This window comes from Stegodyphus dumicola, chromosome 4, assembly GCF_044657685.1.
Source record: "Stegodyphus dumicola isolate Sdum_Otavi_A_Nest chromosome 4, ASM4465768v1".
Lineage (NCBI taxonomy): Eukaryota > Metazoa > Arthropoda > Arachnida > Araneae > Eresidae > Stegodyphus > Stegodyphus dumicola.
Genome location: NC_140771.1, coordinates 233,614,858 through 233,641,775, shown reverse-complemented (window position 1 = coordinate 233,641,775; position 26,918 = coordinate 233,614,858). Strand labels below are relative to the sequence as shown.

The 26,918-nt window shown below is 30.5% G+C and overlaps 1 protein-coding gene across 3 annotated transcripts in view; it reads left to right on the top strand.

The window, feature by feature from the left end:
- LOC118195602 (uncharacterized) overlaps positions 1–26,918 on the top strand; it is a 47,922-nt gene that overhangs the window by 11,408 nt on the left and 9,596 nt on the right. The window contains exons 2-4 of one of the 3 annotated variants that reach the window (XM_085816069.1): positions 85–165; positions 3,904–4,021; positions 7,498–7,577. In XM_085816069.1, the coding sequence (XP_085672195.1) occupies positions 85–165; positions 3,904–4,021; positions 7,498–7,577 (279 nt within the window). Of the gene's footprint in view, positions 1–84; positions 166–3,903; positions 4,022–7,497; positions 7,578–15,574; positions 15,867–17,492; positions 17,585–26,918 lie in introns of those variants that run through there. The other 2 variants (XM_085816070.1, XM_085816071.1) reach the window with 2 other exon arrangements.

Sequence of the window (26,918 nt, the reverse complement as noted above, 5' to 3'; positions counted from 1 at the left end):
GTCGTGACAGTTAATCGCTAGCCTCAGGAAACATAATTGGCAAATTAGTTGACTTCTTTCTTTCTTTCTTTTTTTTTTTTTTAGGAAGCTGTGGTGCTAGTAGAACTTAATGGAATTATTGATTCAAATTTTCTGCATCAGGAACAAAACCCTTGCAAAATATTGGTAAATATGTTAAATAATTATATTCATTCTGAAACTTTTTATTATTGTTCTGAAGTAATTGTATTTTTTTTTTAGTTGGAAGTATAAAGATAGCTATGGAATAGTTGGCAATATTTCAACATAACTTTTAATGATAAATTTGTATTTTAAGTATTAAATCATTGTATCATATTTCACTAACTTTTTACTTTCAGCTGTGTAACGTTTTTCCTTTTTGTTAAATATTTTATTTTGAAAATTTTTCAAAGAGAGAAAATGTCATTCTGGTATGCTTGTCAACAGGTTATAGGTATATTTTTAGATGTATAGGAGGATGCTTTGTAATAAAATAAAGCCTGTATGTAATTTTCCATAATTGACTTAATTTTTTAAAGATATGAAGCTGTATATTAACACAAAATTTGTCTTATTTTTATATCTGTGATATATTTTTGTTTCACAATTAAATGTTGTGATTATTTGGAATTTTTTTTTGTTTGTTAACCCTCTGAGCAGCAGAACTCTTTGGATCCACTCATGAAGATAAATAAAGGATAGAGGTAGTCATGCCACTCAAAGTTAAAATAAAGTTAACTAAGTTTCTGTAAAAGCAAGTGTGCCTAAAACTGTGAAAACAATAAAAAACAATGAAGATCATTGATTATCATAATATTTTAATCTAATTAGTTTAGTGGAACTTATGCTGGAATAAGAGTCTTCAGTTAAGGAAGTTGTGGTGAATGATGAGTGCTTTATTAGTGCAGATAATTTTTAAATGCATCGACCTTAATTTATTATTCTGGATTAAATGAGATTTTCAGGTTTTTTCTATTTGTATGAATTTTTTATGCTTCAGAAGAAAATAATGATTTTACATCGTACTGATTTTGAGATTTGCAAGTCTGTATATTTTTGCATAGTCGGCATTTGTCAGTTGTCTGGTTCATGCCAAAATGGTCTCATATAATTACCTATTTTTCTACAATTCAATATAAAATGTAGACATTTAAGTAAGCATAAGTGTATTTCATTAATAATAATGTTTACTTTCCTATATTTAATAATTTTCTGCAAGTAGGATACATTATAAAACATTCACTTAAATCCAGTTGCACCCAAATTCTGCAAATATATTGATTTTTACTGTGCTTAAGAACATATTCTTGTTACCATTGAGAAATTCTTCCTATTAATTACTAGTTTCTCTTAAATAGGGTCTTTTAATTTCTCCCAGACTTAGAAGATTAAATGTTACATGGAATTTTTTTAGAGATACCTGAACTGTCAGATATCTCTAAAACTCTTTTCGTTTGCGATGTCAAACTTCACATTGCCGTTTCATTTTGCAGTTGCCAATTGCAAAAAGAAATGGCAATGTAAAATTTAACATTGCCAAATGGAAATGACGCTAAATACAATACAAGCATAAATTACTGCAAAACTAAAACATAAATTTAAAATAAACTACAAAAATACAAAAATAATGCATATCAAGTGTCTCTTTCTTCACATCAAAAAATTGTCAACCAACTAAATATATTAAAATTCACTAACAATGACATCATAAACTCACTAAAATATACAAGTTGCTTTTTTCGTGGAATTCAACATACTGAACCACTTTTGTTCAACACTTTAAACATTCCACATCTCTCAGTTGCTGCATGCAAGAAACAAAACTTAAAAAAATAATTAACTGACCAGAAAAACATTAAGTAAATTAAATTAAAACATTCATAAATTATAAACTACACGTCATCTGAAATCGAACATTTTCCCATCAACAACAGCTTAACTTCCTGCAAATAGTAAACAGTAAAACTTTAAAAAATAAACACAATATTTCAAAATTAAATTTTTTTTAAATAATATTTTCTGGCTACACTAAACTTGCACTCATTACAATCACTGAGATAAAGCTCTATGTTTGCCACAAGAGAACATATAGCCAGAGATACAGCCAAAAACTGCAACGAAATTTAAATCGCGCCAAATAAAAACTCTTGCCAAGTTTCGCACTCGCCTTATTTATGGAAGATTAACCACAATGCTTGTATCAGTCTTCATTTTTTCAAGGAATACGGATATATTTTTACTAGTATGACTTATTGCTTTGCATTGATGAAGTTTCACTCGTTGAAAGTCATCAGGATAAAGAAATGGAATCTCTTCTGTAAATATCAGGCATAAAATTTTCTATTGATAGAGCGTTGAGTTGATTTTAACATTTTCTTCCACTCTTATTATTTTAAATTTCCCATTATAAAAGAATCCTTTTACAGTCATAAGCCCTTACTGAAACTTTCTTTGCATTGATGTAACCAGGTATGCACATTTTTTTCTCGTTGTTTTTGATAATAAATAGACCTTTTTTTGTTGCAGTCATTTAGGTAAATTGTGCTTCATCAAGAGACACAGCATATTTCCATTTATCTCTTGCTAAATAGTTTTAATACAGGCTTCTACAAATATTGAGTTGAAACATAAGTAATGGCCATTTATGTCATGTTTAAAATTACATGATAAAAATAAAATGTATTGACATAATGTTTTGTGTTATTCAAAAGAGAATCTTTCCCTCTACAAGATGGTGTATTTGATTTTTTTTTGTCTGAGCTAATTTCTGTTATTTTTCAGATCATTAAATTGGAGTGTCAAGTCAACAAAAATAAGCATTTTCGACACCACCACCTTTTTGCGTTTAATCGAAGCGCCAATGCTGCAGAAGCTGCCCAAGAGATTTGTGAAGTGTATGGAGAAGGTGCAGTGCCTGAATGAACTGAAAGAAATTGAGACACAATAACACGCCGAACAAATACTAATTCAGAAGTCAAACAACAAAAAAATTCAGCGTTATATTTTCAAAATTTTCATAGGACTAGTTTTGATGGTTTTACCGAACCACCATCCTCAGCTGCAAAACCGCAAATGAATGAGATAGGATATAATGATTAGATAAGAAAGAAATTGGTTTGCCAAATTGAAAAATGGAACTTTTGACCTTGAAGACACTGCTCGTTTGAGACGACCAAATGAGTTTGATGAAAAGTGTTTGGATCAACTTCTGCATGAAGACACCCGTCAAACCATTGAGAATTAGCCAAATGAATGGGTTTTAGCCAAATGACTGCAGTTCGACATCTTGGGTCTATGGGGAAAGTCAAAAATTGGAATATTATTGACTAATTTATTGTTTTTTTGGTTTTGTTAAAATACAATTTTTTTAATTAAAAAAAGGGCCATTGCATATGTTTCAACCCAATAGTTCTACATTGAGACACATACCTTGATGAAAGATGGTAAACATTATGTATTTTAGCTTTTTTAATTTGTAAATCTTGGTTTTTATTTATTATAGTTACATATGTATTTAAACATTTTGCAGTTGATTTCTGCTTCGGTGAATTTTCTCTTCTTACCAACGATTTAACTGTGAAAGTGTTAGAAACAGTATGTACTTTTTGGGGGATTGTTCCTTTGGAATCTTCTTTTCATGTAGAATTGTAGATTTATGAATGGAAAAAAAAAAAAAAAGACTTTTTAAAAATATTTATTCCTTCTTATTTACATCTAAGTAGATAAAAAATCTTTTTTGGAACATTACTTTTATGCACACGTGAGTTTTTTAAAAAAAATATTTTAAATTAAAATAAGGTTTATATTTAAAATTTATTCCTGCCTGTATCGTGAATTAATCAATGTTTTAATTTTTTATTTTTTATTTGTAGATTTATTCATAATTTTAATTCATTATTGTAGGGTATTGAAACTGATGAGCCTATACTTCAGCTTGGTCATTACATATTTTCTGGGGAATATGAAGATACTATGGGAACAGTTGTTGTCTATGAACCTGTTCAAGTAGAAAGAAATGATGGTAATTTCTATTCTAATTTGATTAACTTTTTATTTTAAGTGTAATAATACATAATCATGTCTCTGCATTTTATTCCATTAATTTGAATGTTATATAAATGTAAAATAAGCATAAAAAGCTTTTAGGTAAAATTCAGTATCAGATTAATTTTGATTTTAATTTAATACTCTGTGCATATCAAGCTACAGTTATATTCAGGTCTGTCTTTTTAATTAACACTATTTTGCATTTATCTCCCTTATTATCTCCCTTAACCCTTTGCGACACGCATATTTAAAATATATTTTAATCTTTAAAAAAATGCCTTAGAATAAGTCAGATGGACTTACTTAAGTGCCTTTAAGGCTTGAAAAAAATTCTGCGCTTTTATTTTTTACGGGGGAAGGTGGGATACCATTTGTCCCACCATGCAACTAGCACATGTCTTATAGCATATTGGTGTATAGCAGGGAAAAAAAATCATATGTGGAATGAATAAACAAAATAAAGCGTGCATTCTAAAATATTCATAATAAACACACTAAAATGCATTTTGTACTTATTGCATATATGCATGACTTGTAAAATTTTGAATATGCACATTTTGCATATATATATTTAATATTTTTAAATTTTAAGAACAAAAGAAAATATTTTCTTGAATATTATTTTAAGATTAAAATTTGATACACGAACAAATGATACTAAATAAAATATTGAAATTGGCACTTGATTCAAAAACATTTATATATGATTAAAACTGAAAAACAGTCATTTTTCATGAAACTTTGAAAAACATGTTGTTTCATTCTTTTGTAAGCATAGAGGCACTTCACATGTTTCACATATCCAAAATGTTCGTCGTTCTTCTTTCGATGTGCTGCAATATGCACATCTTTCTCCTGCTCGTTCACTTTGACATGTGACTTATATTTTTTAGTCTCTTTTCTGGTTGTACGAACGAGTTTTTAGTTTTTATTTGAACTGGGGATTTCAGTTTTCTTTTCTGCTCTTTCTTGCCTGCAAGTGCCATTAGACCTTCTATAACTGAGAGAAGAAAATCTTTCATTGTGTTTACATCATGATCGGGTTCGCGAACAAACTTAAATAGAATAAATGCGTTTACTATACTCTCCTCTAAAAAGTAAAAAGTAAAAAAAAAAAAAAAAAAAATCATGTGCCACCATTTCTTGCTTTTGCGGTTTATTTCATATAGTCCTTTCAGTTGCTCAATCAGTCGACATATCCCATGTTCTTATTGTATGAAATAATGCTGTTTGGACACAGTACTTTTTTTGTCTTTCCATCTCGTTCTTTTCTATTAATTTCTTTCATTTGAGTTGCCTTTTCCAAGCAAGACAGGATAGAAACGGATCTTTTATCCTTCCATTTTATGCAATAAATTGAATCATCTCTAACTGAAAAGTCTATATATTTTCTTGACATAAATTTGTGGGTAGATACTTCCAATTCATATTTACAGTGCCACATGCATAGATGGCAGCCACACGCATAGATGGGTCTGTGTCTTTAAAAAGCGAAACAAATTATAACTACTTTCCTTTCTTCTTCAGCAATAACTTCAACCTCATTTATTCTCTCTTGGATTTCAATTTCATCTGAATCAGAACTGACATCTGAAGCATTTGAGTCGCAATCGGATGGCAATTCAGCAAAAAGATCCAAAGCTTCCTGTGTTGTTAATTTTTTTCTAGACATTTTAGCACATCAGAGCATACAACGGATGTAAAAGCGCGCACAATCACGAAAAAAGTAGATGCAAAAAGAAAAGAAAAAATAATCGTGAGTGCTGCCATCTATTGAGCGGAAATTCAAGTGTGTGGTGGGACAAATTTTAACCCACTTATTTCAACTGCAAAATTAATGTTATAAAATATTGAATCCAATTAAGATTTTTGAAAATAAAATACCTTTGAATATTAAAAAGAATCATGCATATCCTAAATTGTATACCAAAATGTTTAAAATATTGTAAAATGCGAGATACATGGATATCACTTTTGTGATCCTATTTTGAATATTTTTTGCTTATAAACTGAAGCCCTGGTATAATAGTGACATCTACTGAGAAAAATAATAACTAAAATAGATTATTTTTAAAAGATTAGAAAATTTCTAACGGAAATTGCTAACTGAGAAAATAAATATTAATTAGGTGGGACATATATTGACCCACCATGCCGCAAAGGGTTAAATGAAGACAAGTATAAGGCACTGTCTACATAACAAAATAAAAGGGAGGGAATAAATGTGTGAGATAACATTTTAAAAAATTCTGTAAAATAAAAATTTACACATATTATCACCATTGCTGTAATCATAAGTCCCGAAATGTTCATAATTATTCCTCCCCCTCCACAGTAAAATGTTTGGAAGCTTCAATATTTTACAATGCGAAAAGAAAGGAAATTAAGAAAATGTTTTCAAGCACCTGTATTGAAAAACAGTTCCATCAGGAAAGTTTAATGTAATGACTTACTTGAATATATATCTATGCTGTCAAAAGCATCATTACATACATCTGCATTATCCATCGTTCTGCTTTAAATTATACCAGCTTTTAATGCAAAAGGACATAAATTTTATAACTGGCCACTTCCTACATATAGCAAGCAACATATCATTGCCTAGTAATAAAGTTTTATATTCTTTGCCACTCTTAAGATTTATGTCATAGTGTGAATGCATCTCAACATCTTTAAGTTTATACTTTTGAGCTGAAGTTAATAAAATTTTGACAATATCTTTAAAGAAATATAATTCTTTAGAGAAATTCAATTCCCTAATGTTTTTTTTCCCTCTTTAAAAAAGTTAATTTTAAAGAAATTTAATTCATTAATTTAAGTTTTTGGAATCATTTTTTCTGAAGCAAAATTAAATGAATATTCCAGATACTAATGATCATCAGCAGAGTAAGATTTATTAGATTGTTCATTTTCAGTATATTTCTGATTTTCTTCCCCTCCCCCCTTTTTTTTTCCTTTCATGTTCTTAATGTGAAATTTCAAAACTCTTTTTGTATAATGTTTCTAAAACCAAGCTGATAAAGCATTTTATATTTTCCCCAAGAAATTAAATTTGAGGAGATGTTTTAATAAGAGATCCACAAATGCTGTTAATAGAAGAAAAAATAAGAACTTATTATACCATATTATATAGTATAGAATCTAGTCAGCTTTATAGCCCTCCCCCAATAAGAAATGATAAAAGTAGTAATATTTAGGAAAATTTTGTTAAACACAGGCATAAGAAAAGCAGTAACTCATCAAAAATTATATTAACAAAGAACTTGTGTTATTTTATATTTTTGATCCAAATTATATCCCTTTTTATGTATAAGCTTCATATAGATTTAAATCTCCAATTCAATATTTACTATTAACTTCTCATGCAATTGATGTGAATTTCTAATTTCAGCCTATCTTTTCAAATGTGCTATGTGTAGTTCAAATCCTTTATGCTACAATTATTTTTAGGTGAAGTGGATACAGACTTTCAATTTTTATGCAAAACTGACAAAAAATTATCAATGAAAAGGGTGTTCCTTCAAGAAAAAGTAAGCAGATATATATAGATATTTACTTTTTAATTATAAATCTTGGTACTTGTCAGTTTTACCTATGATTAAATACCAAATTTGGCAAAGTTTATCACCAGACAGTATAGAAAGTAACCAAAACCAAGTAAACATTTTTCACATTGTATTTTCTCATGATTATAATTTGTGCATAAGGTTCAGGTTTAAATTTGAGATTTTTCTTCTGTTCATGTCTTTTCATGTTTGTAAAGCATGTACATATCTGAGTTAAAAAATCAGCCTCAAAACAAGTAATAATTGTGAAATAATTTTTCTTTTCTTCACTTTCAAAAGGATGACAATTTTTCATTTATGATCAAATGAAAATGAAGTTATTGCATTCTTCCAAGAAAGGGAAATTTTACTTTTTGAATTGTAAAAACGAGTGTGAAATATAAACTACTGTAGAAATGTTGAAGCTGTATGGAGGTGCATTGTTAAAAATGGCCAGAAAAGAAAGACCTTCACATCTACAATTTTGTTGATCTGAGAACTGATTTACAAAATAGTGAAATACTGTGGGATTACATGAAGAAGAAAAATAAAAAAGAATGTAGTTCTGCTTGCCAATATCTTGAGTAGTACTTGGTTAAATTCATGTGATGGCAATATAATGGAATATAATATATTTGAAATCATATTAGATGCTGTTGCAGATTTATGACCACTTGAAAAAGAATTTACACCCTTTTTTTATTGTAAGAATTCATGTTTTTAGAAGTAAAATAAGTTCTTTTTTTTAATATATTTTATTTAAAATTCCATTATTTAAAATCATTTTTTTTTTTGGTCTGGTTCCTAAACTTAGTGGCATTTTTCTTGGCATTTTGGTCACAGGTAAAATGAGCAAGTACCTGAATTTTTAGCATATATAGATTTATTTTTATAAACACTATCTAGGAAAGATCATGAAGTTTTTTCCCCCTTTTTTTGTGGTGTTAATAAACTGTAACTCAGTTAAGGTTCAATGAAATGCAAAATACATCCACACAAATTGATTAATTTTATGCATACATTTATGATGTTTATTCAACTGTTTCTTTACAACGAAGAAATTTTGGTGATATAAGTATGGAAATAAAGACTGCTGCAAACAATTTCATTCAAAGCCATCATGAAATTTAGTTGTTAAGACTAATTTTGTTAAGAAAATAAGTGCTTACGTATTATCAACCATCTTCATAGAAGTAGCCAAATGTTCATAATGTGCCAGATAGTGGCAGCCATACTCATAGAATCCTTCATTCAAGCAACTTAGCCATTTTCATATGCTTTCTTCTAGTTGTATTAAAAGTTCCAACAGTTTTTATAAACAAATCTTTATATTTTTTGCCTTAAATTTAAAAGATGACTATAGTAAAACTTGTGTAAGAATGTAGTATTTTGCTGCAGAATCAATAAAAGGGATGATGGGAAGTACTCAGTAGATAGCAGGTGTGCAATGCCTATTATAGTATGTGATATTCTGTTATATTTCTTAAAACAAAAACATTTCACTTCATACATGGAGACAACAGCAGAAAATAATTACTGGAGAGTTTCAGGAAAAATATGAATTTTTTATTTTTTAATTTATCATTTAATCCTTATTTAATAATTAAAATTTGTATTTTAAAATGATAAAGTTTTTTTAATATGTTGATTATGTTTGCAGAGTTTGTACAATCCTTAAGAGACCGTAAAAGTCCTTAGGTTTTTTTGGAATCGATTTTTAGTCCTTAAAAGTCCTTAATTTCGACCAAATTCAGCAGAAGGTCCTTAATTTTAATCATCTGAAATTTCTTTCCGTTTTTATGACTGCTACTTTGAATGTGAATTAGCATTTTGGACAAATATTTTAAATTATAGTTATATTTTGAATGAGTGAATAGGTTCATGAATTAAAGAGTTTGTTCCTACTTCTAATATAAACAGTGGGATACTCAATTTCTGAGCAAAAAGTGAAACATAAGCATTTAAAAATTATTTCATTTTTTTTAATAAAGCATTCTTAAACAACTTTTTGCTTTTGTGAATTCTTTATTAAATGGTTCCAAATTTGGCGACTTATCAACATTTTGGCGATTATAAGATCAGCTTCTGTAGAAATTTTTTAATTCGGAAATCTGAGAATTTTTCAACAATATTTTTTTAAAACATTATAACATTGATCAATCTTATTACAATAATGCTAATATATTGAAATTGTATTCAAGAAATAACATTTAAATTAAATATTTTTATTTTTCTGTTTCATGTCATAAAGTGACTGTGCTATTCATTTTGGTGGTCCATACAGTGTTTTGAATATGAAAAATAATAAACAAGGTAATAAATGCTTAAATTGTGCTCTGGCACACTTTACAAAACAATTCTTAGCAAAATTGCTGTGTAATTAATTAAAAATGCCTTCATTTTAATTTTTGCGTGGTAAGAGTTATTCCCATGTAATTGTCTCAATATGCATCAGTTTTCTCTTAATATTAATTTTAAACTTTCTTCCTCTGATATTTTTTTTTCAACATATTTCTGGCTTTTTGCTGTTACAGAATTAGTAGGAGTAATTTTTCTGTAAGATTTTAGACATTGCAACTTGAAAAGTAGAAAGATTTGAAGGCAAGATTTATAGACTCACAAATCTAGAAGATTCCAGAAAAATGTAACACATATAATGGATGTAATTTACAGAACGTTTGTGATGCACATTTACGTTTTGGAGAATTTTTGGAAGAACAATAAAAATCTTATTTGAATGTTTTACTTCCGATACTAGAAGTCTTTTTCATAACATGTTTACCTTCCCTTTGTTTTCTCTACTTTTCACTAGACACAAGAATTCAAAGTATCAAAAATGCTTCTAATATCATCGCATGGACAGACATTTATAGAAAACAGTTTTTATATTAATAAAGAAATTGAAAACCGACAATTTAAAAGATTAACCTTATCTCATCTTGTTCCAATGCATCATCAGTGGCATGGCTAGGGTATGGCAAGGGGGAATATCTGTTCCCTGGCACAGATCCATGGGGTGCCAAATTGATGTAACAGAATTTTTGAATGAAATGTTTTTCATTCTTGGCATACAGAAGGTGCCACAAAATCTTCAGCTGTTCCCTGGCCCTGAAAACCATAGGTATGGCTCTTTGCATCATACACAGGGCTGGCACTACACATTTTCACAACTGATACATTATCTGTGGATCCTAAATTCTGCTGCCTAGTGGCTTCGTAAATTCTAAAATTTTGTCATTTCTAGATTTTGTTGCTCGGTGTGTCACTAAATTCTAAAAATTCTGCTATACCAGCTCTGTAACTGGCCCTTACCATATATCATTTCATATTTATTCTGAGTGTTCATATTACTAAAGGAATAAAATTAGAACCTTTTCCTATACATTCTAAATGCATTTAGTTTTTTAGAATAACAGACATCTTTAATTAAATCCCAAAATTCTAAAATAAAGAGGAAACGTACTGAAGAAAGAAACTGAATACATTAAGAGCAAGAAAATTATTCATCAAAAATATGTAGAGTTATTATTATGTAAATTAAGCAGTTGTTAGTAATTTCAGCCTTTGCTGTAATTTTCCCTTTTCATTTCGTCACCAGAATGAAAATCATTTAGATAGTTTCTAAACTAAGGTTTTGGGGTTGTAAGACAGAATTTGTTTCTGGCCTCTGCTTGCACGCTGCATTAGTTCCAACCAGCTCTGGTAATTTGTAATTATTCTTATTTGCGTTATCGGTGCCAATATTTGAATTTATTATGTGATAACTATGTTACATGTTACTGAGCCAGCTTAGATTAAAATTAAACTGTGTAGTCTTTGATTACTAGTTCACATTTTTAGTTTGAATTTGACTGTTCCTGTTTCATTAGATCAACATAAGTTGTAGTAGTGGCAACCAGTGTTCTGTAAATGAATCATGCTGATTATGATTTTACTTTCCATATTAACCTATGCTGTTTGGCATAAAATCTAGCTGTTATTTACTAAACCTCTGAACTGAGCAAGTACATGACAAAATGAGACATAAAAGAAAAAGTCAACATAAAGCTAGCTGTTAGTAAAACAGAAATAAAATGACACTAATCTTCTTTCAAAATATGTCCGACTATTATAAGTGTAAAATATTTAATGCTACTTGATAAATTTTTAAAGTTGATTTTATTCTCAAATTTGTTTTATAATTAGGTTTATTAAATTATGTTTAATAATAATGCATTCTACCTTGTGGATCTATTTTCATGATCTAGTATGCTATCACAAAATTAAAGTTGAGGCATAGCTAATGCCTTTAATTGAATTTATTCAGTTCCCATTTTTTGATAGGTTCTTAATTTTTTTCATTAATGATCCTTAAAAGTATTAAATCTCCACGTGCAGAAATGTGTACAAACCCTGTATTTGCTGACTTGTGATAAACATTGGTAGTTTAGGAATTTCGTAAAAAAAGTCATGAAAATTGTCAGCTTGTACTGGATAAATATTTTTTACCTTTTCATCTGGAAAAATCACCAAATTGTGCCAAGGTGGTTGTGTTAATATGTAAGTAAAGAAAATAAATAAAAATCAAGATTTTTAAATATTAAATAATTGTTTTCTTTCATGAGAGCTTAGTTACTTTATTTATTAATGTAATCATAGATTTTCCTTACTTTCATTGTTAAAACTGTAAGCTTTTAAAAAATTAATAGTGCTTATAAGAACTGAAGTATAATAATTTAGAAGTCAAACAACAAAAATCAGCGTTATATTTGCAAATTTTCACAGTTAACGCTGATTTTTGTTGTTTGACTTCTAAATTGTTACTTGTTTGGTGTGCTATTTTATCTTAACTGAAGTATATTTAATTAGTTTTATATTTTGCTGTATAACTTGAAGAACTTAGTATTTTAACACAATAATATAATCTTGAAGCAAGCATGAAAGAAATCCTTCATGAGGAGCAACCAACTTTCATAAGTAAAAGATTCATCTATTGAATCCTTCTTTTGAATTTTTGTTCACTTCTTTTATTGATTCAGAAATAAATTATTGATAAAAATTTATAAGCAGAAATAAAAGTGTGTGGGGCAGCAACCATCTTCTAGTATAAGATTTTGTTTTTGTTTTTGGCATGCATACATAATACTAGTATTCTTAAGTAAATTCATGTCTGCAATGTGACAGCCATCCACAAAAGGTTAATCTCTCGAAAAGATGTTATTGTCTTCAGTTTCCGATAAAATTTTATCTGTCATAAATAGATCTGGCCTCTCAGCAATACTTATGATCTTTCATTTATCTTTGTTATTATAACTATGCATTACTAAATAGGGTATAAGTTAATTATTTAAAAATAATTTTATCCAGACTTTTTAACAGTGTTTTGCAACAAGTATTATTTTATGTCGTGTGTCATTAATAAAATAGGTTTCTAAAACCCTATATGAGATTGATCATAAAATTTGTAATTTTATTTATTGTATACTGTTGTCAACATGCACAATAAATTATAATAATTGATGATGGAATTTTATTGTATGTATTGTTTGCAAGCTTCTCTTTATATTGTCTCTCTTTTTTTTCTCCCTTTTTGTGATTTGTGTAAAAGTTAATGTACATTTTTCTTTTTAAACCATTTTGTTTTCAAAAAGGAAGTGTAGGGGGAAAAAAAAAAAAAAAAAAAAAAAAAAAAGAACAGCACTTTTAAAACTGAAAGTCTTTCTAAATTGAGTTTTAATTTCATTTTTCGTTCAATAATTAAGATTTAATTTCATAAGTTTGCAGTAATAGTTGGTATTTAACATTTTTTTGTTTTCTGATAGTTCATTTAGACCAGCGGTTGTCAACCCTTAGAACTTCATGGACCACTATGTATATAATTTTATATTTGGTGGACCATTGATATGAATTATTAAAAAAACTCCCTTAAATCAGACCTTATAAACAGCATATTAATACGCAAAAAAGATATTCAACTTTCCAATACGTGTACAGGTAACCCTCCGACAACACGGTTCGCTATAACATGATTCATAAATTGTGAGAACCCTCCTATAACAGGGTTTCGCTCTAACACAATAAGCAAATTGCCCAAGCAATCGAAGAAATTTAGCGACTCCACACGAAGTTTTACTATGTTGTGCAAAGCACCCATATAGTCACAAGGTTCGTACGGTCCTTAAAAGTCCTTAAGTTTTTTGGAATCGATTTTTGGTCCTTAAAAGTCCTTAATTTTGGCCAAAATTGGCAGAAGGTCCTTAATTTTAATCATCTGAAATTTCTGTCTGTTTTTACGACTGCCATTTTGGCTGTGAATTAGCGTTTTGTAGGAATATTTTTGGCAATTCACTGACAAATATGGCTAATTTTTGAATGGGTTCATGAGTTATAATTTGTTCCTATTAGTAATATAAATAATGGTGGGATACTCGAGTTTCTGAGCAAGAAGTGAAACATAAGCATTTCAAAATTATTTCATTTTTTGTAATGAAGAGCTCTCGAACAACTTTCCGCTTTTGGGGATGTGAATTCTTTTATTAAACGGTTGTAAATTTGGCGATTATCAACATTTTGGCAGTTTCTATAGAAAAATATGTATTTCATATTTCTTCTGAATGTTCATATTACTAAAGAAATAAAATTAGCAGCTTTTTCCCATACACTGTAAATGTGTTTAGTCTTTTAGAATAACAGAAGTCTTTAATTAAATCCCAAAAATTAAAGTGAAAAGGAAATGTGTTGAAAAAAGAAACTAAATATGTAAAGAGAAAAATTATTCTTCAAAGATATGTACAGTTATTATTATGTAAATTACGTGTTAAACCTTTACCTTGGTCACAAGGTAAAACACAAAAATGTAAAAATTCATGTGAAACTTATTCTTTGCATCTAGTGAGACTTAATGCAAAACAACTTATCACCGCTAATGCTTTAGTGGCTTAATAGAACCTTAAAGTATATTACAGCCTCTGAAACTCTACACAAAGCTACAACACTAATAGCATCAGACAGAGGTCAGCTAACTTTCAAAACTTGCTAACTGTGCCTACATCAGGCCTTTCAGATTTGTTCTGATCAGCAGGTCTCTCTATAGGTGAGCAGGAGCGGTGACAACAGCCAATGTTTTGTTATGAATCATGCTGATTATGATTTTAATGCTCATTTTAACCTATGCTGCTTGACGTAAAAATCTACTTACTTTTTACTAAACCTCTAGACTGAGCAAGTATGTGACAAAATGAGACATTAAGAAAAAAAGAAAAAAGCTAACTGTTAGTAAAACGTAACTAAAATGTCACTTATTTTCTTTCAGATATGTCCAGTTATTATGAGTGTAAAATATTTAATGCTACTTGATAAATTTCATAAAATTAGTTTTATTCTCAAAATATTAATAATTATGTTAATTATGTTTAATAATAATGCATCCTACTCCCGTTCAGCAATAGATATAATATTTTTAATTGAATTTATTCAGTTCCCATTTGCTCATAGGTCCTTAATTTTTTTCATTAATGGTCCTTAAAAGTACTTTATTTCCTTGTGCAGAAATGTGTACGAACCCTGAGTCATATAAGAATCCTTGTTTTGTAAGTTCTGCCTGTTGTCTTCCAAGATCTGCTGCCCGTACGAACAAATGTCCTCAGGCTACCCATATGAACGAATGTCCCCAGACGACCCATACAAACAAATCTCCTCAGATAAAAATGAAGAAAACTCACTATCGCAGAAGGTGAACAACATGAGGTCACAATAAGTGCTCTAAAATGCCCAGCCTGCACATTCGGCTTCCAAAATTCGAATCCTTGTCTCCATGGCCTGAAAATAAAAGTGTCTCACGGTGCTGGTTGGCACTCTGCGTCGAGCCAGGGTGTGTTAAAGAATAACTTTTTTGTCTTTAAGACATTATGTTTCAGTCTTGTAACATGTCTGATAAAGATAAGAAACAACGTTTAAGAGGAAATTCATTTCTTTAGAAGTACAGATACAAATCTTGAACCATCTTTTAAAAGAAGAAAAGGCATCTCACATTGGAAAAAATTTTAATTGGAATGAAGAAACAGTCCGGACTATAAGAAGTGCAGTAACTGCAGGATCTTCCACATCCACAAAACCTGCAGCTCACCCCCGGGCATGCCAACAATTGAGAAGATGGAAAAGGCACTCAGCATTTGGATTGATGATAGCTGTCAAAAAAGAATTTCATTGGATGGTAATATAATTAAACAAAAAGCACTCAAAATTTTCAAGCACCTCAAACAACATGGAGAACTCTCTGTCAACCCAGATTTTCTGGTAAGTAAAGGTTGGTTTGAAAATTTCAAAAGCATTTTGTAATTCATAACATAAGAATTCAACAGGGTTCGTACGGTCCTTGAAAGTCCTTAGATTTATTGGAATCGATTTTTGGTTTTTAAAATTTCTTAATTTTGGCCAAAATTAGCAGAAGGTCCTTAATTTTAATCATCTGAAATTTCTGTCTCTTTTTACGACTGCCATTTTGAGTGTGAATTAGCATTTTGGAGGAATATTTTTGGCGATTCACTGACGTATATGGTTATCTTTTGAATAGGTTCAAGGGTTATAATTTATTTCTATTTCTAATATAAATGATGGGATACTCGAATTTCTAAGCAAGAAGTGAAACGTAATCATTTTGGAATTCATTTTTTCTAATAATTTCTAGGGCTCTTAAACAACTTTTTTCTTTTTGGGATGTGAATTCTTTTATTAAAAGGTTCTAAATATGGCAATTTTAAGGTAAGTTTCTATAGAAAATTTTTAATTCCGAGATCTGAGAATTTTCCGATGATTTTTTTTAAAACATCATAACATTGATAAATTTCATTAAAATAATGGTAATATATTGAAATTTTATTTAAAAAATAACATTAAAACATTTTCATGTTTAACTGTCATATTATAAAGTTTCATTTTGGTAACTTATTACAGGATATTTTGAATCTGAAAAATAAACAAGGTTTAATGCTATAAAGCACAATTTACGAAACATCTCTTAGCAAAAGCAAAATTAGCTATGCAATTAATTAAAAATGTCTTTTTAATTTTTTCATAGTAAGAGTTTTTGCCATGTAATTGTCTCAGAATATTCAAAATTCTCAAAATATGCATCAGTTTTCTCTATAAAATTAATTAAAATTTTTTTTTTTCAAAATATTTCTGGCTTTTTGCTGTTACAGAATTGGTAAGGATAATTTTTCTTTAGTATTTTAGACATTGCAGCTTGGAAAGTTTAGAAAGATTTGAAGGCAAGATTCAGAGACCCACGATTCTAGAAGATTCGAGAAATATGTGACAAAATGAAAAATATCTCCATAGTATCAACATGTAATGAATGTATTTTACAGAAAGTTTGCGATAAATTTCTTATTTTTTGGAGAACGTCTGGAAGAACAATGAAAACATAATTCTTGAATGTTTTACTCCTGATACTAGAATCTTTTTCTTAATATGTTTATCCCCCTTTATTTTCTCTACAGCATGGAAAATATCAAAAATGCTTCTAATCTTATCATTTGGGAAGGCAAATTATAGAAAGGGATTTTTTTTTTATTAATAAAGAAATTGAAAACTTACAATTTAAAAGATTCATCTAATATGTCTTTATGCATCATAAACAGAGCTGCACAAGGCATTTTCCCACATGATGCAATCTCAGTGGATCCTAAATTCTGCTTCCAATCCCTGCTCTAAATTCTAAAAGTTTGCCATTTCTAGATTTTGTTTTATGGTATGTAACTAAATTCTAAAAATTTTGCCACAACAGCTCTGTAACTGGCCTTTACCATAAATATTTCATATTTCTTCTGAATGTCCACATTACTAAAGAAATAAAATTAGCCACTTTTTCTATACATTCTAAATGCATTTAGTGTTTTTTAGGATAACAGTAGTCCTTAATTAAATTATAAAATGAAAAGGAAGCACGCTGAAGAAAGAAACTGAATATATAAAGAAAATTATTCTTCAAAGACATTTGCTGTTATTATTATGTAAGTTACCCAATATTTTATGATTTCAGCTTTTATTATAATTTCCCATTTCTATTTCTTCATATGATAGAGTCACTGAGCCAGATTAAATTGAAATTAAATTGTATAATCTTTGGCCACTAGTCCACATTTTTAGTTTGAATTTAACTGTTCTTGTTTAATTACGTCACTGTGAGCTATAATTGAGTTTGTTAGCATCAGAAAATGCTTTTATGTTCTAAATTCTTTTTAAATAAAAGGCTTATTTAAATCTTTGTCTGATATTGTAGTTACTTCCAGACATAGTGATAATTTGCTTGATGTCTGTCGGGGGTTTTGGACTATTTAACTTTCTCAGATCAAGTAAACCCTCATAGGTAGGTACGAAGCAACTTAACAGGTTTGTGGAGAGGTTGACAAGTTAGGAGATAAAGCAAGCGAAAACTAGCAAGAGCATTGGTTTGCATGTTGACACAAATCTCTAATTGTTAGAAAACATGCTTAAAGAGAAGGAAATCGATTATAAAGTAGCCAAAATGTTTGGGAAGGCTTCAAATTAAAATGATGGATAACTATTTTGTTGAGTGTTGTTACAAAACATAAATGTTTTGTGGTTTTTAATGTGTCCTAATATCATTTAAGAATGTCATAAATTACATGTATTTTAAACTGTGAAATTTTATTAGATTTTGATTTTAATAGGAATTTTTTTAACAGACATTGTCAAAAAGTAAAATTTAATAGTGGCCATGTAAATCCATAATGACTAAGGTTATCGAATTACCTAATTTAATTATTTATAACTAACTGCTTATCCTTAAAAATTATTTCTACATATTAAAGTGAGTTATTGCCCTTCATTAATACTCACTGTGGTCACAAGATAAAACACAAAAATGTAAAATTTCAAGTAAAACTTGTTCTTTGCATCTAGTGAGACTTAAAATAATACAAAACAACTTATCACCTCTGGTGCTTTAACACGTAATTGGGGAGGTGTGGTCTCAGATACCGCTACAGGTGTTGTTCCTATCACCCCTACTCTATATTTAGTCTGACTGAGTGGATTCTCCTGTTAGCTTCTTCTTTTGTGACCTTGATAATTTTCACCCATTAGCTAACATTTTTTGCATCTGCTTCATTGTAAAATTCTAGTCTTTTGTCCGAGAGCAGTATGTCAGACCGCACCTCCCTTTCAGTGTTACAATTTCTGTGCCAGGTGGAAACACGGCTCTGAAACTCGGTCCGAGAAATATCATATATCCTTCTGATTCGTGTTATATGCAGAAGAGCTGCAAAGAATTCTTGATGAAGTAGGAAGTGAATTTAGTGACAAAGATGAATTCCAAGAAGATTTTGCAAATGAAAGTTCGCATTCCCCCAATATCAGAACTTTCTGAATCTAACAATGAATCACTGAACCAGAGACTGAAGCCATTTCATCTACAAAATATTATGGGAGAAACCACTTCAAGTGGTCATCTATTGAAGCTCAACGAAAAGTGAGAACTACCGCGTATACAGTCAAAAGTCGTTAATCCGGACTCGTCGGGCGATTCCAGATTGTAGATCATCAGTTTAAATCTGCTAAGATGGCATGCAGAAATTATAAAATTAAAAATATGAAACCATAATTTATGAAATAAAGAACAATTATGATCTAAAGGGTATCAAAATTTACCAAAAAAAAAAGCTTAATATTTATTTGTTTACTTTATTAAACATTTCTTTGAATGTAAGTTGTTTAAGTTGCTTCGTTTTTTATGTGATAACACTTTCTCTTTAATTCTATAAACAGACATAATTTCTTGTTCAGTTACAAAGTTCCGCTGTTCAAGACCTATAATTGCTCTGTCCAGAATACCGACTAATTTGTCATTCGAAATTTTTTCGTTTTCAATAACCTCTGTGTCACTTTCTTTGCTATCGGAAGCGAATTATAATGACGAGGAATTTGATTTAAATCATATCAAAGACGGAGTACATCGAGATGAAATACTACATTTAGTAAGGAATTATAAGCCAAATAAAATAGAAACATCTGGCCTGAAGATAAGGATAGTGCTGACAGATCAACTTCCAATTCATTGAGCGCTGCAGCTACCCCCCTCCCCCTGCTACAGAGCAGTGTGAAATTGATAAACAGATTTCGGAATGGTTAGAGAAACAAAGGATATGCCTTTATCCATTTTTTGCAGCAATTTCACTTTTTGTTTGATGGACATCGAAACATACTTTCACTTTGCAGATCCTTTCCCAGCTCCAGCATCTGAAATTCTGTTTGACATAGTCGAAAGTTCAAGCTTACTTTTATATAATTGCTTCTAACAGTCTGCAAAAAAATAATAAGCCTGATCCAATTCGAAGATTAAGGAACAACGCAATCTGCAACATTAACTGAAATAGATAATTTTAGCTTAGCTTATACTGTCCGTTATACATTAACCCATTAACCGCCAAAACTACAAGGAATGTTTCTTTTCTCATGAAAATAATAACAAATATTAAATTCAGCATTTATAACATAAATTTGCATTGAAAATGAAGAAATGCTCTTACCCGTGGAAAACGCGAGTGTTGCGTTCGCGCAACGTCAGCGGAATAAGACTACGGATGTTTAGTGAGTAGGATTGTACTCGTGTGATGTTTCTTTTGAGTGGAATGCAGGATTACTTTTTAGTTGTATAACGTTTTATGAATCTGCAAATCACTTTACTTGTAATTAATTAAATATTAAAATATGCATTGTATTTCTTTTGCAAATACAGATTATTTCAATTGAAAGATTCAAGCTTAAAAAGCTTGATTACAATCATGATGTAAAGCTACATTACATACTTTGCGTCTATAAACAGTCTGGCTATGGTACTCTTTACAACAAAGTCTTTTGTTATCAACGGACTTTACGATAAAATGTCTACCATCTCCTGCAATGGTTTTTAAATGCTGAATTTACTAGGTCTTCCTGTTGCTGATTTATTTCTGGCTAATTCTACACTCTCAAAAGGAGTTTAATGCATTCTCGCGTCTGAAATCGACTTTATATTTCCAGTAGTAAAAAGTGGTGATATTTAGTAAGTTTAGATATGGTCTCACCTCATATAATTTATCAGTATTGTCAAATACAAATTCTGCTTCATATTCCTGTACTGCAAACGTGATATCGATTCTCATACAACAAGAACAGAAATGTTTTTAGAAAAGACTAATACAGTTTTTCTTGAGGTAAAGAATAATATCCTGTAAGCAATAATATTCCAATAAATCTTCTCATATAGGCTTCAGATGCAATAAATTTTTTTTTTTCCCCTCCTGAGCGTATATATTTGTCTGTTCGACGAGAAGAGAGTAAATGTCTAAACCAAAACAAAAATCGAAAATACTGGTTTTACCTTGTATTTTGTCTTTTATAATTTCTGTTCTATCTCTTTCTTCATGTTCTTCCTGAGACAAAACTAACAGTTCCTTTTTTATCCACTTCAAGATTTCAATCTTCTGCTTTTTAAATTTTCTATTATGATTATAACTGCTTTTAGAAGGCTGAAACTTACTTCTTACGTGAATTTCAACTTTCCCAGCAGTATCATTTGGTAAAATATCATTATCATTATTTAAAACATTGCCATTCCTTTCTTCTTCGTCACTAGTTTTTTCTGGGGGAACAACAACAATATTAGTTTCATTCTGGTCATTATTAACATTATCATCATCTGTTTCTTCAGTAAAAAAATCTTTGAAGGGCTTCTTCTAATGTACATAACTGCCAACTTTTACGAATTTTTCGTAATTTTTACGAAAATGCGTTTGTCTTTACGATCGTAATCCATTTTTTACGATTTTTTTCCTTTTTCAAGTGTTTTTAGTGATTTTTGTCGAAATTTTAGAATTTTTCGCCAATTGCATCGTGTTTTACCGACTACTTCAAATCCAGTAACCTGCGGTTTCTCCCAACTTGCCGTTTAACCAGCCAATCCAATGTGCTGAACTTGTTTCTCCCACTCTTTTCTTTGTGGGCGCCAGATTATTTTTTTTCACGTTCGCTTCAGCAGCAAGGGAATTACTCAGCGAGCGTGGATTGTCGCATTCTGTTTTTTTTTGTTTTGTTTTGTTTGCAGGTGCTATGAATTTTCTTAATACGTCGTTGTTACAAAATGTCACTCATTTCAAATGAGTTCAAAAAAACCGTATTCTCAATATATTCGGCCTGCCTACAAAGCCGAATTTTCAACAATTAAAGAATCCTTCAAAGGAAATAACTATGCATTTTGCAACGTGTGCATGTGTGACTTCATAATAAGTCATTGTGAAGCATGTTAAGTCTGAAAAGCATGAAGTTAATGCTTCGGCTTCGACAACGTCAAAGAAAGTGGATGATTTTTTTTTCAAATTCGGCTACGAATTCGGATTCCGATGTCATTTTGGCAGAGTGTTTGTTTACTGCATTCCTCATCGAACACAACGTGCCGCTAAGCGCTGCCGGTCAACTTTTCAGACGGATGTTTCTCGACTCCAAGATTGCTCAGAAATATGCTTATGCTCGCACGAAAACATCTTCTATTGCAAACGAAATTGCTTGCGATGCACAAAGTAAAACGATATCTGCACTCCAGAATTCAGCATTTTCGGTGTCAATCGATGGCAGCAAAGACAGCGATTGGAAGCTTTACCCCATCGTTTTCGCATCTTTCTGTGATGTTTCTAATGAAAGGAAAACTCATCTTTTGCGTCTTCCATTGTTAAATGGACGGGGGAAAATATTGCCTCCTTGGTAATTAATGAGTTGACAATGATCTTATAATTGGAAATCAAACCAGGGAACTTGTAAATTCTTTGAAAGATTATGAGAAAAAAGAATTTTTTCAATGTGTTAGAAAGTACTTTTCCTCAGCCTGTGATTACATTGTAAGGAAGTTTCCTTTGTAAAATGAAGTTCTTTTAAATGCTGAAGTGGGAAATTTGAAACAAATTGAAAATTCATCTTTTGAAAAAAATTGTTTTTTTATTGATAAATTTCCATTTTTGTTAACAATTAAAGAAAATGAATGCCATAATGATGCTTTAGATGAATTACAGAACCAATTTTCTGCTGCACAGTTTGAAGACTTTGCCAGTTCTGGAGAAGATAGACTTGATGTCCTTAAAAGGAATAAAAAGAGCTGATGGCACACCAAAATATGATAGACTAGCAAGAGTTTTATGTGCTATTCTCGTAATTCCACACAGTAATGCTGAGTGTGAGAGAGTCTTCAGTGTTGTGAAGAAAAACAAAACTATGTTTCGTTCTTCAGTTTCACCGAAAACTCTAGAAAACATTTTAATTGCTAAATGTTATGAGGAAACTAATTGTTATGACAGGAAATTTTCCAAAGAATTTTTGGCTAAAGCCAAAAAATGCACTCTAAATTCATTGCAAGAATTTTTTTGTGTAACATTAAGTTCTTGTTTTATGTTTTCTAATAAATTTTTTAGTTACTACTTAATTGAGATTTACTAATGTAAGTACATTTTTTTTTTTCTATTTGTATAAATTGTTATTTTTTTAATATCAAAGCATGATATTAATTCTTCGTGTTCTTCTGAATTTGGAGGAGAAATCTTCTGAATTTTTATCTTTAGATACCTCATTTCTAGGCATTTTTAAACAACCAGAACGTGAACCAGAACATCGAAAGGAATGAGTGAAAAAGGAGATTGACTACCCGTTTCCTGCTGATGTTGCGTCAGCGCAACACCTGTTTTCCCTTGCTTCCCAACACAAATAAAAACATCTGATTTATATAACGTTCTGATAAATGGTGACCTTGACTAAAAATAGATCAGTCATAAAGATGGCGATTCTTTCATTAAATATTTTCAGCAAAAATACCCGGTCGAAAATTCTGCTTAAAGTATGATATTAATTATTATAAACAAAATTATTGTTGAAGGCAAATTTTTTTTACAGAAATAATCTTCATAATATTCCCTACACAAAATCATCTGCTGGTATAAAATATCTTAGGTAGTTATATTTATATACACATTTATTTTGACCGTTGCGTCAACGCAACACCAGCGGCTAATGGGTTAAACGTGCATGCGTAAACGTATTATGCATGTGTGCTCACGCATATGTGCATGCATCAACGCATTATGGGTTGACGCATGCGCAGAAAGTTTGTAGCTTTGAGGTCCAGATTATAGATCATTCTGGATTATGGGTGTCCGGATTAACGAATTTTGACTGTATAATGTTTTTTCAGGAGAATAAGCTTATCATAAAAAAATATTGTTCAAAACTCATATGTCCCTCATCTAATCCTATGTATTTTCGGATTTTTTTATTTACATCTCATAGCAAAAAGAGTAAAATCTATTGCATTTTTTAAATGTAAATGCAATTTCTAATTGTCAAGAATAAGCTTTGTTCACTGAAGTGAAAATAAGTGCATTAGGTAAAATGTTAGTATTGCATATTTGAAAAAACTTGAATATTGTTTAAACATGCAAAAAATTATTTAAAAAAATATTCACATTGTCAAAATATCAATATATTTGCCATTTAAAACATTTCTGCAATTAGAAGTATATGACTATGACCAATGGTTGTGAAAATAAAAGCTGGGTAAGGACTTCTAAGCCGCCTAAGGCAGTGGGTATATATGTAATATATAGGTTTTGTACGGCTGATTTCAGTTAAAAAAGGATGTGCACAACTTGGTATTATAATAGTCCCATGTGTAAAATTTGGAAGTTCTCCAGCTAATTGTTTTTTAATTATTCGAGATACATATGTAAGTACAAACAGACCTCATGGAAAAATCCCTTCTGAACCCTTTTTAAAATCTGTTTTTTGGGGAAAAAATCCTTTTCTCTGACTATATGTACAGATATCGTGCTAAAAAAAATCAACCGAATGGTTTCAGGATTGATCAAAATGAACACAGTCAAATGTCGTTAATCCGGACACCCATAATCCGGAATGATCTATAATCCAGACCTCAAAGCTACAAACTTTCTGCGCATGCGTCAACCCATAATGCGTTGACGCATATGCGTGAGCGCACGCGCATAATACGTTTACGCATGCGCGTTTAATGTATAACGGACGGTATAAGCTAAGCTAAAATTATCTAATTATCTATTTCAGTTAATGTTGCAGATTGCATTGTTTCTTAATCTTCGAATTGGAAGCTTGAACTTTCGATTATGTCAAATAGAATTTCTGATGCTGGAGCTGCGAAAGGATCTACAAAGCGAAAGTATGTTTTGATGTCCATCAGACAAAAAGTGGAATTGCTGCAAAAAATGGATAAAGGCATATCCTTTGTTTCTCTAACCATTCCGAAATCTGTTTTCACGCTGCTCTGTGGGGGGGGAGGGGGGTAGCTGCAGCGCTCAATGAATTGGAAGTTGATCTGTCAACACTATCCTTATCTTCAGGGCAGATGTTTTTATTTTATTTGGCTTATAATTCCTTACTAAATGTAATATTTCATCTCGATGTACTCTGTCTTTGGTATGATTTAAATCAAATTCCTTGTCTTTACAATTCGCTTCCGATAGTGAAGAAAATGACACAGAGTTATTGAAAACGAAAAAATTTCGATTGACAAATTAGTCGGTATTCTCGACACAGGAATTATAGGACTTAAACAGCGGAACTTTGTAACTGAACAAGAAATTATGTCTGTTTATAGAATTAAAGAGAAAGTATTAGCACATAAAATGAAGCAAATTAAACAACTTACATTGAAAGAAATGTTTAATAAAGTAAACAAATAAATATTAAGCTTTTGTTTTGGTAAATTTTGATACCCTTTAGATCATAATTGCCCTTTATTTCATAAATTACGGTTTCATATTTTTAATTTTATAATTTCTGCATGCCATCGTACCAGAGTTAAACTGATGATCTATAATCCGGAAAAATCGATAATCCGGAATCGCCAAAGTCCTGACGAGTCCGGATTAAAGACTTTTGACTGTATTTCTGTTGAAAAATTTGTGATTACAATATTTCTTTTACTTCTTACAAGGAAGTAAAATAATGTAGAAAGAAAATGAGTATCCAAAGTGAAACAGTAACTCTTCATTAAAATGGTAAAACTGAGAAATTCCTGAAGGTATCAAAATTAATATAGAAGATTCTTTTTTGTATTCTATACATTAGGCTGTTGAATATGGGAAGGTATACAAGAGTTTGCCTGAGAGGATTGCAATTTCGTAGGCTATTTTCTAATGGAAACTGTCAATAATAATATGTATTTTTCGTTTAGTGAGATACATCTTTTATATACTTTATTGAAATTCTGAAATATATTTCTGTCATTTGGCAGAATTTATGGTAAAATATTTACTGTTTATAAGCATAAGGTTTATATCTACTTTTATTCCACTTGAACTTTTGTATAAAAATGAAAGAAAGAAAAAAAAAAAAAAAATCATAGATGTGATCATAGCAAAGCCAATGTCATTTTTACATGATTGGAAAATGCAAAAACCACAGAATTTGTTGAAATTCTTTTCATAGCACTATTTTTGAAAAGAATAGCATGATACGAGGTTTGGAACTTTAATAGTGGCAACACAGCTGAAAAAACGCTACGCAACAAAACCAAAGAATATTGCGTATACCACACGTAAACTACATACCTACCTTACCTCTCAGCAAAAAACTCGTCCTGACTACGTCACATGCATGTGGAGTGACGCGAAGAACGGATTGTTGGAAAATATGACCTATTGTAACCTTTTTCTGCATCATCTCTCCTCCTTGAAATAATTCTAACTTTTACATAAGGCTTAGTTCTTATTTTAAAGGGATATAGTAGTTATTTCTACTTCGTTTTTCTCTGCCACTGTTTGTATTAAGAACGGACTGTTCCAGCCTAATTAAGATGCAAAAACAAAACTTGATGTTACGTCATCTGGAAAGCCGAGTCGTGGCGATAACTGATTGATTGCCGTGAGATGACGTCATGTCTACTTCTGGTATAAGTATCTTGCGTTGCTCTGGCTTATTCCTTCTGGTTCCTGTTTCTTTGCTCCTTGGTGTGCCGTTCCAGACCCATTGAAAGACGATGTTGCGATGCATGCCAGCCAGCGACTAGTGCAGTGGTTCCAGTCCGCAAGATGACTTTTTCTGGATCCTGAAAAGCGGCAACAATGTGAGCGACTGCTGTGGGCGGTATCCTGTTTTCATGAAGGCGGCATCTTCAACACAAGTTAGCGGCAATGTTTTTCTAAGCTGTGATTTGTCATATGTAACTAATGTGAGCGGCTTTTTGCCGGTTTTAGTGCTCTCAAGGATTTAATTTAATTTTCCAGTGCCTTCACCCATTGAAAATTCAAGGACAAAACATATAGATGTAAA